This window comes from Penicillium canescens (genome assembly GCF_028828765.1).
Source record: "Penicillium canescens strain IBT 15451 chromosome Unknown utg000009l_segment0_segment0, whole genome shotgun sequence".
In the NCBI taxonomy this organism is placed as follows: Eukaryota; Fungi; Ascomycota; class Eurotiomycetes; order Eurotiales; family Aspergillaceae; genus Penicillium; species Penicillium canescens.
The window spans coordinates 1,647,312-1,660,424 of NW_026703971.1; the positions used below are offsets into that span (position 1 = coordinate 1,647,312).

General features: G+C 45.0%; 2 protein-coding genes across 2 annotated transcripts; one reads left to right on the forward strand and one right to left on the reverse strand.

Moving 5' to 3' along the window:
• Positions 1-4,615: 4,615 nt before the first annotated feature.
• N7446_011999 (uncharacterized protein) lies at positions 4,616-5,050 on the forward strand (the record flags this gene model as incomplete). Its single annotated transcript, XM_058520741.1, has 1 exon — positions 4,616-5,050. The coding sequence occupies one exon, from the start codon at positions 4,616-4,618 to the stop codon at positions 5,048-5,050; it is 435 nt and encodes a 144-aa protein (XP_058367027.1).
• A 1,873-nt stretch (positions 5,051-6,923) lies between these two features.
• Positions 6,924-7,889, reverse strand: N7446_012000 (uncharacterized protein; the record flags this gene model as incomplete). The annotated part of the gene is made up of 3 exons (XM_058520742.1): positions 6,924-7,369; positions 7,679-7,689; positions 7,864-7,889. The coding sequence occupies 3 exons, from the start codon at positions 7,887-7,889 to the stop codon at positions 6,924-6,926; spliced, it is 483 nt and encodes a 160-aa protein (XP_058367028.1).
• Positions 7,890-13,113: the final 5,224 nt, after the last annotated feature.

Here is a 13,113-nt window from a genome sequence, read left to right on the forward strand (position 1 = left end):
ACGGGTAGGCTTCGAGGAAGTCTAGCTTATCAATATGGTTGATTCTAGCACGCGTTTTTGATTCGATAAGCCGAGCGTAAGCACGCTTTAACGCCGCAAAACAGCCGATATCAAGAGGCTGTAAAAGGTGAGACGAGTGCGGAGGCATACAAATTGCGATAATATCGTTTTTCTCGCAAATTTCGTCGAATTTCGGGGTTAAATGACTTCCGTGGCCGTCGAGTATTAAAAGTCTATACTTCCCCTTCGTACGCGAAGAAGTAGACGGAATAAAGAGCTTTTCGAGCCACCGAACGCTAATTTCATCGGACGTCCACCCGTTTGGACTAACCTCGAGTCTCCAATTATTCGGAAGGCCGTCGAACCAAGATTCGACAAAGACTTTGCCCTTAAAAATCACGCACGGAGGAAGCGCCCACCCCGAAGCATTTATACACTCAATTGTAGTCACCCACGCGCGATTTCCGGGCTGTAAAAGCGATCGCCGACCGTAGTATTCCCTTCTCGTGATAACCTTCGCAGTCGCAATTAAGCCCATTGCGAATCCGGTCTCGTCAAAGTTATAGATATCATCGGGATCGATACCGTGAGAAATGATCGTTTTTTGGACGAGAGAAAACCATTCTTCAATGATTTTTGGATCTTCACACTTCGCGCGCTCGTAATTATAGCTTTTCGAGAATCGGGAGGAAAGGTTAGGATGCCTTTTCACGAATTTTGTAACCCAATTTTGGCCGACCGAAGGAGAAGGGGTAGATCCACGCGCCGCGAGTAGTAAATCTGCTATTTCTCGTACAGTAGAAGGCCGAGGGGCTGCTCCGCGAGAATCCATAGAAAGAATCCATTTTTGAAGAGATTCCTCTTCAATTTCCGTCAATTTTAGATTATTTGCGCGAGAAGACGCGCGGTTTTGAACCCCATTAATGCGTATTGTGAGAGTTGAACGCGGTACGTTAAATTGGCGTGCTGCTTCGCGAATTGAAGCAATTTCTTGCTTCTGAATAGCCTGAATAGCTAATAAGATCCTACCCTCTTGCTCTATACGTTTTTGAGAGGATTGAGTACGAATTGGTGGCATAGTGGGTAGTTGAAAAAGAGAGGTCTAATTAACTGACGCGTTTTTAGGTGGGGTGGCCAACTCGGGGGTGTGGCCAACTCACTAGTGAATTACGTTATGTCGGGCAGAGCCTAACTTGGCTGGGGGCAATCTCAAAGCCCCACCTTTCTTTTGAATCAAGCTCCACTCTGAACCTAGCCCGAATAGGCCTAGTACAGCAATCGTATTGGCATTCATCTTGTCAACGGGAATGTGATCATGTGATACCATAAATCAGTGACCATAGGTCAATTCTAGCAGAGTCAATAATAAGTCTCTGAGATATTTTTAATAATGAGCCCCGGTTATCCTACGAATCCCCGGGGGTAGTTGAAAAGCGAAAGGTAAACTCCATGGGAAAGCGATAATTGTGACTAAGCACTCACCGACAGTCGGTCCCCTCCTGTCAGTGAGCCAATGCCTAAACACAAACCAATGCCTAAACACAAAAAATTCAACTATTCAATTTCAAACCTAATTTCCTCCCAACATATCATCTGGATCTACCCATTTAAATAGCTCACTATTTTCATCAATATAATCTCTCTCTCCTGATGCCTCTTCTTTTTCTTTGAGAGCTTGTTGGGCGCGATACCAATAGTCTCGAATTCTTGCATTTCCGATCTCACGACAGATCTCAACTCTGTTTTCGTTCGCAGCACGTCGATGAACTCTGATATTGCCCGCAATTGATGATAATGGGGATTTTGAAGCTCCTTTTATAATACGTCGTGATTTTTTAATCGGAATTCTGTGTTTTTGCATCCTTTTGATCGTTTGTTTTGCAAGGTTCAGATCTTGAAGCGCCTGTTTACCTCCACGAATAGCACGTTTTACATGCTTTTGGAGTTTTGAAACGTCTGGTTCATCATTTTCGAGGATTGTTTCGAGTTTATCCTCAATTTTTGACCATCTGTGAGGTGTATTTGGTGGTGAATTCGTCTGTGAACTTGGGATTTCGGCTTCGGGGGAGGGCGTATGACCATAAATTTCAATCACTGGTTCATCTTCCCACCCAGGATCAATTTGATCAGGAACAAGTTTTGGATCCCAAGGCCAAATGCCAGTATCCGCAAATGCTGATTTGATAGTTTGCGATTTGAATGTGTCTTTGCGGACTGTTTTGATCATTCGAAAAAAATGCCGTTTATCATTGACATCGCCACCCCAGCGTTCAATCTCATTGTTCTTCCGCCGAAAACGCTGTTTAAGAACTGAGAATGGTTTACCGTCAAGAGGTTGACATCGATGTGTCATTTTTGGAATAAACCAATAAGGAATGATGTTAAAACTTTGACAGATATGCTCGAATTCCGGGGTTCCATGAGAACCATGATTGTCCATAAGTAGAACTCTAGGTCTACCTTTGGTAACTCGCTTTTTCGTGACGAAATGGAAGTCCAATAGCCATTGAATTGCAGTTGTATCGTCTGTCCAGCCTTTAGAAGTTGGTTTAATAACCCGGTAATTGGCTATATTATCGTCGTCTTCGAACCAGTCTTCCATATGCTCAGAACCGCGAATCAAGAACCAAGGATGCATAACCCAGCCATCAGCTGAAATACATTCAATGCCAGTAATATTCTGACCAATTCCACCGGTTCCAATAGTCTCATTTTGGCGGGTAGACACGACATTTTCCTTTGTTCCAATGCCTAGTTGAAAGCCAGTTTCATCCCAATTATATAATTCATTGGCTTGGATCTTATTCTTTTTGAGAAAATCACCAAAAACCTCATACCAATGAATTAATTCACCGTGAGATTCAGCCTCGATTCTCGCTTTTTCTATAGGTTTTTGGGTTCGGAGGGTAATATGGGGTGGTAAACGTTGGATAAATTGATATCCGTACATTTTACTAACCCGTCGGTCGGAACCGCAGTATTGTAAAATGCGATTTGCAGCATCCTCAATATCAAAAGCATTAGGTGGTGTATAGACCGAATTAAGGAGCTCGATCCAATGAATCAAAGACTTCTCTTGCGACTCATTTAATGCTTTATTGGTAGCTGCACGCCCTTTTTTACTCGGTCGGCCCTCATTTCGGTTTCGCAGCTTCCACTTTGACACGTTAAAATGGGAGGCTGCAGACTTGATACTCTTAAATTGACCAGAATTATAGGCTTCAAGGGCATTTGAGAGCAAGATCTCTTCTTTTTCGGTAGAAAACGGCATTGTTTTGGTGGAGAGAATTGGGTTTGAAATTGAATAGTTGAATTTTTTGTGTTTAGGCATTGGTTTGTGTTTAGGCATTGGCTCACTGACAGGAGGGGACCGACTGTCGGTGAGTGCTTAGTCACAATTACTCATCAGGTTTACAAGATTCTCTAATTCATCAAATCACAATTGATATTGACTGTACTCGATTGTAACTTCTGGGTACTCCACCGTTATTCGATATGGAGTCATATGGCTCATCCGGAAATCATGTCTTCCAGTGAGCGTAACAGGAAACAGCACACACCTGCTGCTCAATTTACAGCTTTCGTTCTCATCAAAAGATATCCAACCATTGACATGGAACCCCGCCTCGCGGAGCGCTTGAATGTTGCCATACCTGAGACCGGAGTATGGAAATACTCCGACGAACCCAATTCGTGTGCTCCAGAACGTCTTTGAGAACAGTTGTTGTGAAAAGAATGAAACAATCTGATTGTTTCGCCAATATGTCATAAGTGATGAGATCCCCATCAACTGGCAGTACTGTTCCTCGATTCGTTGTGAAACAAAGACAAAAAGCTGCACTACGCGCCGCTCAGAATCTGCGCCCCTCTTAACCACTTTTGAATAACGAAAGACCTACAAAGTTAGTTTGGTAACAAGCCTATGGGTCAGCCTTACCTGGCTCCGCTTGTTGCGCCATCGTGAAGACTCGTAGATGACTTCATAGCCCTCACGTTCCGCGAGATACTGCGCCCACGCTGCTCCATATTTCTCAGTCACGGATATGTCAACATCTTCGACCACCTTCAGATGTTCTTGCGTCAAGAGCTTTATGATCGGGGGTCCGGCTAATAGCGCATTGCTTGACCGTATCACTTCAAGGAACATCACCCAGTCAGAGAAGCATCTTCTCAGGTCATGTGCGAACACTCGACGCCTATAGAGGCCTTCATCGAGACATATGGAGTTCAGGCACTTGTTGCACATTCGGAGCGACTGTAGATCCCCCACCGACAAATTTCTAGCAACCGATCGCCACAAAGGCCATAACGACAGAATATCGTCAATCATCCTCGTAGCTGTTTGTTGGAAATGCTTTGAAATGAGGCATTCCCGATTATATAACCATGTACTGAATCCATTCTAAATTACTAGCCCTGGGGCCAAACCCCTCTCCTTTGAATAATCAGGTGATAAGAAGCGCGCTTGGCATGTGGGTTACCGGAATAAATTCAAAGGATCACGGTGTAATAAGGTAGGGCATTTTCGGTGCGAAAGTATATAATCCGCTGGAGCCCATTCACATCTCTTTCTGGAGATATTCACGCCTGTCCAGACTGCGCAGAAGCCAAAGCGATGACTGAGTTTAATTATCTGCTAGACGCCTTCTGCTCAGCGGATATTTCAGTAATCAATGTGGTGCAGGACATGTCAGATATTCTATCATATCGCAAGCGTGCCCATCTTACGCTAGTGCTTGGATACGAAATGGATCGGCAAAGGCGTCTACTCGTTGAATTCGATACTAGCGACATAAGTGAGAAGGCACTGTCTCGTATAGAGCGATGCATGATTGAACACTCGGTCGACAGACAGTTTGGCACAATTCTGAAACAACGTGACCCAGACTACGAGCAGTGGTTGTTTGAGAACATATCAAGGCATGACGTGTCTTCGATTTGGGAACAACACGAAGTTATGAACGGAAAGTCGCATGTTGTTGTGAAAGAAGGCATCCTTGATGAGAAAATTCGCATGGAATTCTGTAACGATCTATACACGGCACATTAGTGCTTGCTTGGTATTTCTTTTTCTTGCGGAATATGATATGGATCAAGCGGAAGCGACAGACCAGGGGTCGACTTGCTGGCGGAGCGAAACCACAGGAGGTAGCACTGGACTGTCTATACTCCACTGTTTCCTGTTTCGGCAGTGTGTCATAACAAAACGGACAAAGCCACTACGTCACCCCTTCTCCGGATGAGGCGAGGCAAGCTTGCTTGCAATCAGTCTAGCTGCCCTGCCATGGTATCAGCATTGCGATCACCGATGGCGTAAAGATCCAAGTTCGTCGAGACCCTTCAGCATCTCGCACCTCAAAGTGTACAATACCGTGGTGTAACACGCTGCGGAATACGATCCAGCTCACCGATTCTCCATCAATGTTAGAGAACAGAATCGACATCACGCAAGCCTTAAAAATTGTTCCGTTTTAAACTTAAATTGTGTTGACTTACGATCCCTTCACACAACGGGAAAAGACGTAGTAAGTAAGAGTAGAGGCTCTGTGTAAGCTGTAATTTTCTTAAGTTCGTACCTTACACGTATACTCGCTACTGTCGCTAGGATTCTCGCTGATGAATATTTAAATCTGGAGAAGTATTACCCTCTGGCCGTGCATTACTGGTGAGAGATGCCATGGTGATCTTCCCAGTCTGCCGTATCTGATTACTCCTTAATTTGTTATACACGTAATATGGTTTTGTAACATTAAAGGCAAAAAGGTTTCCGGATTTAATACACATAAACCAGACCGAACCCTACCCATATTCTATTATGCTAGTGTTAGTCTGTGATAAGACATGCTAGCTTTAGCGCATTCTTTATTGCGAGCGATTATGGACTTCGAAGAAAGTCGTCTCAACATCATAGCGCTCGTGTCGGTCATGATTCTTGTTTTTCAATGGTACCCTCTTTAGGAACAGAAACTGTGATATTTCCTGTCACGTAAATATTCACAGAGCGAGCTGTCGCCGAAATTGAGATTGATGGAAGCGTTGAGGAGTCTGCTGGAAAGACGTTTATATTGACTGTTGCAGATGGCGAGGGAGAAATTTTTGTCCTCACGGAAGGCTAAGATTTGAAGCAAATGGTAGATTTCTTTTATTGATTCCGCGCTGCATTTCGCCGCTTCTGCCATATCCGCCACAGACAGTGTTTTGCTGACTATCATATCATAGATCATGCGCAGTTTCCAGCGGGGTAGTTCAGGTAGTGATCTTCTGTTCCGACCAAACGCTGTAGATACTTGACTTCGGGGTGGCATTCTTTTGGGACCCGAATAGCGCATTCAGATATGCAGCGATAGGTATAGGGTAGGGGATGAGTGAACTTCGATTTTTGTAGAGCCAAGGCCTCCTAATAAGTTTATAGGCAATTGGTCGACCTTTATATTTGACTAGTAGAAAGTGGTCTTATTTTTATTTTTATTTTTCGGTTTCCTTCTGTATCGAAGTATAAAACTGAAGTGCAACCCCGAACATCCACTTAATTGAGTATTACTTGGGAATCTCAGTTGGTATTGTCGACAAAACGGATTTTGGCAAGCAGCTCCGTTAGACACTGTATTTCCGCGTGCTGAAACCTACCAAAAATGGTCGTGGAATATATCAGCTTACGTAACGTGCTGATCCTAACTTAGTAATTATTTTTAAAATAAATGATTGTCCAAATGTTGATTACCGTAGTACAGATACGTATAACGAATCGAAAAACACTGCCTGTATCTGGAGGGAAATTTGCTTTCGACCCAGAGGTAGAGCTCGTGTAGTGTTTTGTCGTCCACGTTCTATGACACCGACTGATTGAGCGCACCCGGGGTGAGTAAGGGCGGGTTGCGACTGGTCTCTTGCTCGTTGGAAATGAAATGCTTGAACACATGTTATCACAGACTCTTGTAGTCCAGGACGGTAACGCCTGCTAAAACCCCCGAGAGGTATGGGTCATTGCCAAAGCCCTCCCAGTTCCGGCCAATACGACCCAAAGGGCCCACTACAGGTCCGAGCGCAACATTCACCCCCTTCCTCTTGAACTCCCTCCCCATTTCCATTGCCCGATCATAGGTGAGCAGCTGGTTCCACGATGCGCCGACATGAATGCCCGAGGCATAGCTGTTCACCATGTCGGTGCCACGGACCCCATTGCCTGCGTCCTGAAGGCAGATTCCAGGGTACCCGAGCCGCGGAACACCGCCCGAGTTTCCAGAGCAGCCATTAATGGTCGAAGTATATCCGTACGTGAAATTGCTTTTCTCTTCGGCGGTCATCTGAGCTACCAGCTTCTTGGCTTGAACATATGCGTTTGTCCAGTTCCCTAAGCCTCTGGTCTCGACTAGAAATCAGATTAGAGTAGTTTGAATGGCCATTATCGTGGGATACGTGCATGTCGGGTAGACAGGCTCCAACTGCCCGTAGGACCAGAGTTTCTCTAGACCCACAAGATCCGGGGCCGGGGTACGAGACCTCCGGTGGGATTCAGCATTAACGCCGCTGCGAGGATGACTCTGCGCAACATGATGGCATCCGTGTTTTGGCAAAGTAGGCCTGAGAGCAGATTTGGGTTTAGTAAAATAGCCGCAGTGAAGAAGCGCACTGATGGCAGCTTACCTTGCCCTCCCAATTTTTATAATGCCTTTCCTACAGTTTCCCGTGCTATACTGTATGTAACTAGCGTGAATTGATTCTATTTACCTAGATTGGGAAACTCGTCATGACGCTGCCCCTAGCGGATATTTCCATTCGATAGTCAGGGTGTTGGTCTCAACCTGGAGTGGGTCATTCTAGCTAAGATTGCCACAGGGCGCTACACTTGAATGTAATGCATACCGGCGCTTGCCTTCCTGGACGGTCATGCTCGTTGTGTATGAGACGTGACAGAACCGCATAGCCCGCGGTAACTACCATAGCGAATCCCAAGGCGGAAATGGCAGGCAAGGAAAGGCCCTTACGCACAAACAACACGTCATACACCTAAATTTCGAATTCCATGACATACTACTCCTGTAGCATGCTCTACTCGTATCTTGCGGAATAGTGACTTATTCTCAGCACAGGGGTTCATAATCACATATTGATGCATGCAACGGAATCATGTCTCTGATCAAGGCCTAAGAGTGGTGGAATAGACAGCAGAATGGAAAGTCAGGCTGGGAGGACAAGCAAGTCTGCCAGCATAGGTCGTAGAGGAGAGAGAACCGGAACTCCACTTGAACCCTTTTCTATTAAAGAAGGCGCTTACTCTAGATGAGCTAACACAAAGGCATCCGTCTGCAACCTCAACCATACCTGATTTCTAATCTTAAGGGACATATCACGCGGTTTATACTTATCGAATAGTTATATCCGCCAAGGGCTTCTTCATGGCAGGTAAAAAAGTTGGATGTCAATACCGACTGCATTTATTCCCCTAGGGAATCGAGAATCAAAGGTCTGGTCTTGCGAGTTATTCAATGCTGAAAATATGTAGTAAATAGACTCAATATGGAAAATCCAATCGGAAAAAGCGCTAGACGCACATCTCTCTGACGGCTTTTGGTCGACTACGCTCGATTGTACGTATTTACAGCCCTCACACTCACTATCGAAGTGTATGGAAAGGACACCATTAACTGAACAATACGCTCCAAGCAAATCTCCCCAAGACACCTTTGAATTCACCACAAATTGGAAGCTCACGATACAGCGCTTCCAAATGCAGAGAACAAGGTGACAATAGACGATCAAGGACTAAGTGTGTCAGCAGTCGACCTATCATGGAATTGATTTTTATAGGACGTTGTGACACTCTGTGTAGAGTACGCGATGTTTTCACTTGCTAGGGCTTTCGGAAGGCTTCGTTGCATGTTAGTGCGTAGACCGTAGATTCCTCAGTTGGGAAGCCATCACTTGATCTAACGCAGAATATGTAGACCCTAGAGAATGATGATTCTTAGGCTTTTTTTACCCTCATTGGGGTCTAGCAGGAGCTTACCGAAATAGTGCTACGATCATGAAAGGGACCAAAGTGGATGACCTTGCCCCAATTTTTCTTAAGAAAGTGTAGACCAAGCAGATAGCACTCTGTGTGTGGTAGATTGAAAAATCCCAACTACGCCTAGATCGTACCCCACGACATCTTTTTGCCAGCAAAAGAAGAACTCAATTTAGCAAGGAGTTCGGTGCCTAGTTAAATGCTGAAGCCCTCTTTGAGGGCTAATAGATAGTTATCTCGTATAACCACCTCATCGACGTCAATTTGAAACAGTTGTGACGCGGAACACAATCCAGCAAAATGTCCAAGACAAGGAATGAAACATCCCTGTTCTAGCAAGATACCCCTGTGCGCCGAAATAATAATACCAACATCAAAGCTTGAATCAGTCCAGACAAGTTTCGAAAATAGCCTCAAGTCAGGTCCGCTGCCGTTGAGATTAGATTGAACCGGGCTTTGGGTAAACCAGTTGCTCCAAAGCCTAATCATTTTCATTCTCCCGCCACAAAAGTTGCTCCCGTGGATATATGATTGAGATCTGCATCTATGAATAGGAAAGCACATTTGGTACAGAAAGTCAAGCTTATCAAGCTGTATCGTGTTACTATAACCCCCGTGCGCTGGGATTGGGGGTATATTGTCGGGCGCGATTGAACCTGGATTGAGCTTCTCGAGGCTCTGGCTTCGGGATAGCTTGAAACTGATGTAATTATCATTCCGCGGTAGCGTCTTTCGGACAGTGTTCGGGGTGCCAAAGTACTGGTGTTGGGCAGGATCTCGGCACCGGGTCAATTCCAATGTCTCACATCCTTGCATTGCCGCCGGGTCCGAGAGTACCATTTGGAGTTTGAATGGTGCCCGCGGGGAGAGATAATACATGATACGGCGATTGACCTGCGAACGAACCATGTGGGAACAATACGAAGAAGCACGAGAAAATTTCACCAGACATCTCGGTGTAAGGTAAAAGAGGATAGAGTCCCACACCTATTTTTGCTTTTGATTAAAAGACGGAGTTTCTGTTCCAAGACTCCTACGTACCTCAGGGGGAGACTGCCTAAGGATGAGGACATCGCACAACAGCGCATGTTGAACTAGATTCTGGTTAAGCTACAAGGGATGGTGCCTCCCCCTTTATAGTTCTCTCTGAGCTTTGAATTCAGGACATCGCGAGAGTATAACGCCATGCATCCTCTGAGGCGTCATGCGAATGGACTTTAGGTCAGTCCACAAGGCCTTAGGGAATTAGCGTAATATTGGTATAAAATACCATCATTCGTTACAGAACCGCGGTCCAAAGGACGTCTACACCTCTAGCGAAATTTTGGGTGCCAATCCTCGCTGGATATTGTGGTTCTCCATGTAAATCTTTCGCTAAGGACGGGGCATATGGCTTCCAGACGCAGTGCCAAATCATCCTAATTCTAGGTCATTAGGGACCGACATATGCGCTCGTAGTTGGTAAAGGTTGGCAAAAGCGGTGAAAAGACCAATGGGCCAACAGATAACAACATTTACTATTTACATCCTCGATCCCTGAATTAAGCCGAGACCGTAGCAACATGTACAGATCCGCCCAGTAACGTGAAGATATTTTGGAAAGCATGCCAGAAGTGCAATCCGAGTGCATCAAGACATGGTAATAGAACCAAAATACTTATTAATATTACCTGTAATATACATCAGTCCCAATTCATCTAAATTACGTTAATCCTTTTACGTTTTTCACCGTTGAAAATTTCCGCCCAGCACTGCGGTTTCCGTGGTACATTCTCTTATCCATCCATGGGCCAAGGCCAACCCTTATTCAAAGAGGGGAACCTAATATTCCAGGTATATACAGTATATGAATATTATCCACTCCAGAATACATACTCTGCTCACGCTCTGTAGGGTCAGAGCGGCCGCCCACGTTTAGAGCCTTCGTTTTCACCTATAAACACTTTCCTCCTTCTTTCACGACTATGGCAGAGATCTTGTTCGTGCCCTTTTTGCCAAAAAAGGATGTCCAGCTGGGCTACTTTATTTTTAAGGACGCAGAACCGCCAAACAACTTCCTCGATCTGGGATTGCGCAGAGACTACAGCGTTAATGCTTTCGCGAACTGCAAATCCGTTTATACGTCTTCAAGGGGCGTCACAACTACAATTGCGACCGAAAGATTTCAAGAACATAGGTTAAACAATCACCATGAGTTCTATCAAAAACTTGTCGAAGAAGGCAGACCCCAGGGATATCTGGTTGTTGGTTACCACACAGCGCGCAGGCCCAAGATCACAATTACAAATAATAAAGGGGGTTTGGTGAGCTTCACAGAAAAAGAGGATATTATCTACGTCTATGAATGTGTCCGAGTTCGCAACTGGGGGGTTCAGCATCTGTATGAATTGTTCGGCCGACAATCTATATTCATCACGCTTGGAGCAGGTGGTTGGGATGAAGTTACGACAATTGCTCACCCCACCCACGTTTCGGCGGCGCTCCCGGAACCCGACCGCTGCTAATATGCCTCCATTCGTGCTGAATATGGTTTTTGACAAGTTCCCAGTTACATGCGAGGCTGTTTCCGGCATTTACATGTACCCGGTCGGAAATAGGGAGTGGAGTCCCTAGATCTAGGTTGTCAACGCAACACGCCCAGGAAAAAGTTGAGGTTCTGTTTTAGAAGAGTCCAACATAATAGATGGAGCGTATCGCCAGTTCTCAAGCTACATGTGTAGATGCTCCGACCATCATGGTAAAGAATAGCACAACCTTTAAGCCCACCAAATAATGATAATATTTCTAGTGGTTTGTCCCATACAGCCCTCCTTCCAGAGAAGCCCAGTGGTGAAATATGTAAGTTTCTGCCAGCAAATGCAAGTAAGCGGGAATTTTGTCGAAATAAAATATTTTGGCCAGCTCCTGGGCCCCACTTCCCGGTTCACACAGCGGGTCGAATCTGGAATATTCGGAATATTCTCCATTGAAAAAAAGGAAAAACGGACTTTAAATCCAAAAGAAATTATCCGACCCACAAGCTCAAGAGAAAATGTTTTTTTTTTTCCCTTCTTTTTCCTTTTTTTGATTTTTTTAGTTATTTATTGACGATGACCCACCAAATTGATTAACTCTTTTTATCTTTGTTATGATTGCTTCTGGCTTGATAGTCCAGCATGCCTAAGGTACCTGTCCCTTGATCAGGATGCCAAGCACCGATTAGGGAAATAATGCCGCCCAAAAAAAAAAATATCAGTGTCCTCGCTTGAGGCACCTGTCCCCTATAAAACTGAGGAGAGATACTTCCTTCTGAGAACGGACGGCGGCACACATTCTCACTATGGCCCGAGGCCAACAACATTGGTAGCTATGGAAAGGGTATTATGCTATTTATTCCAATGATCTTCTGGTGTTCAACATTTGAAAGTCTGACAGGAGAGGAGTGGATTTTAAGTGGAGACGAGAGTCGTGCTAAAACAGGGGTCACTGCGTTCCCTGGTTAAGGCATAATTATGTAATCAGAGTCGAATCGAGATTCATTGCATGTAAGGTAGATTCAATTTAGCAATCCCAAGAGATTCCCACAGGAGAGTCCTGTCTCGTAGGATGAGCGATGGTAAACTATTGGAATGTGAGTGTCCCGTGACATGGGCCGAAGACGGAGATCACGTGATCCAATGCTAGCAATCTAATCCTGGAACGAGGTCTAATGTAGCCCAGAGAAAAAAGTAGATCAAGAATTGCGAACGCTGACTGAGATCTGCGTTGGCACTATGTATCTGTATAACTTTTGATGGCTGTTGTGGTTACAGATCCAGGCCCACAACCATTGCTATAGTAGCGCCCGACATCGCCTTCCCTGTCAGGAACACTGACAGGCCCTTTCATACCCTGGTCACATGATCTGCAATGCGAAGATAGTAAGATCGCTTGCCTTTTACTAGCATATTCTGATTATCGCATGAAAGTGCCTAGAGAGAATTGCTTGATTATACAGCCATGGCTATAGTTACTTCGGTTACTCGCATAGCAACATATATATATCGGGTCCACTTTAAGTAGGGCCTTGTATATACATGCTGCCTGGTCTAGGGAAAGCCTCGCAATAATGCTCGGAGATAGCTCCT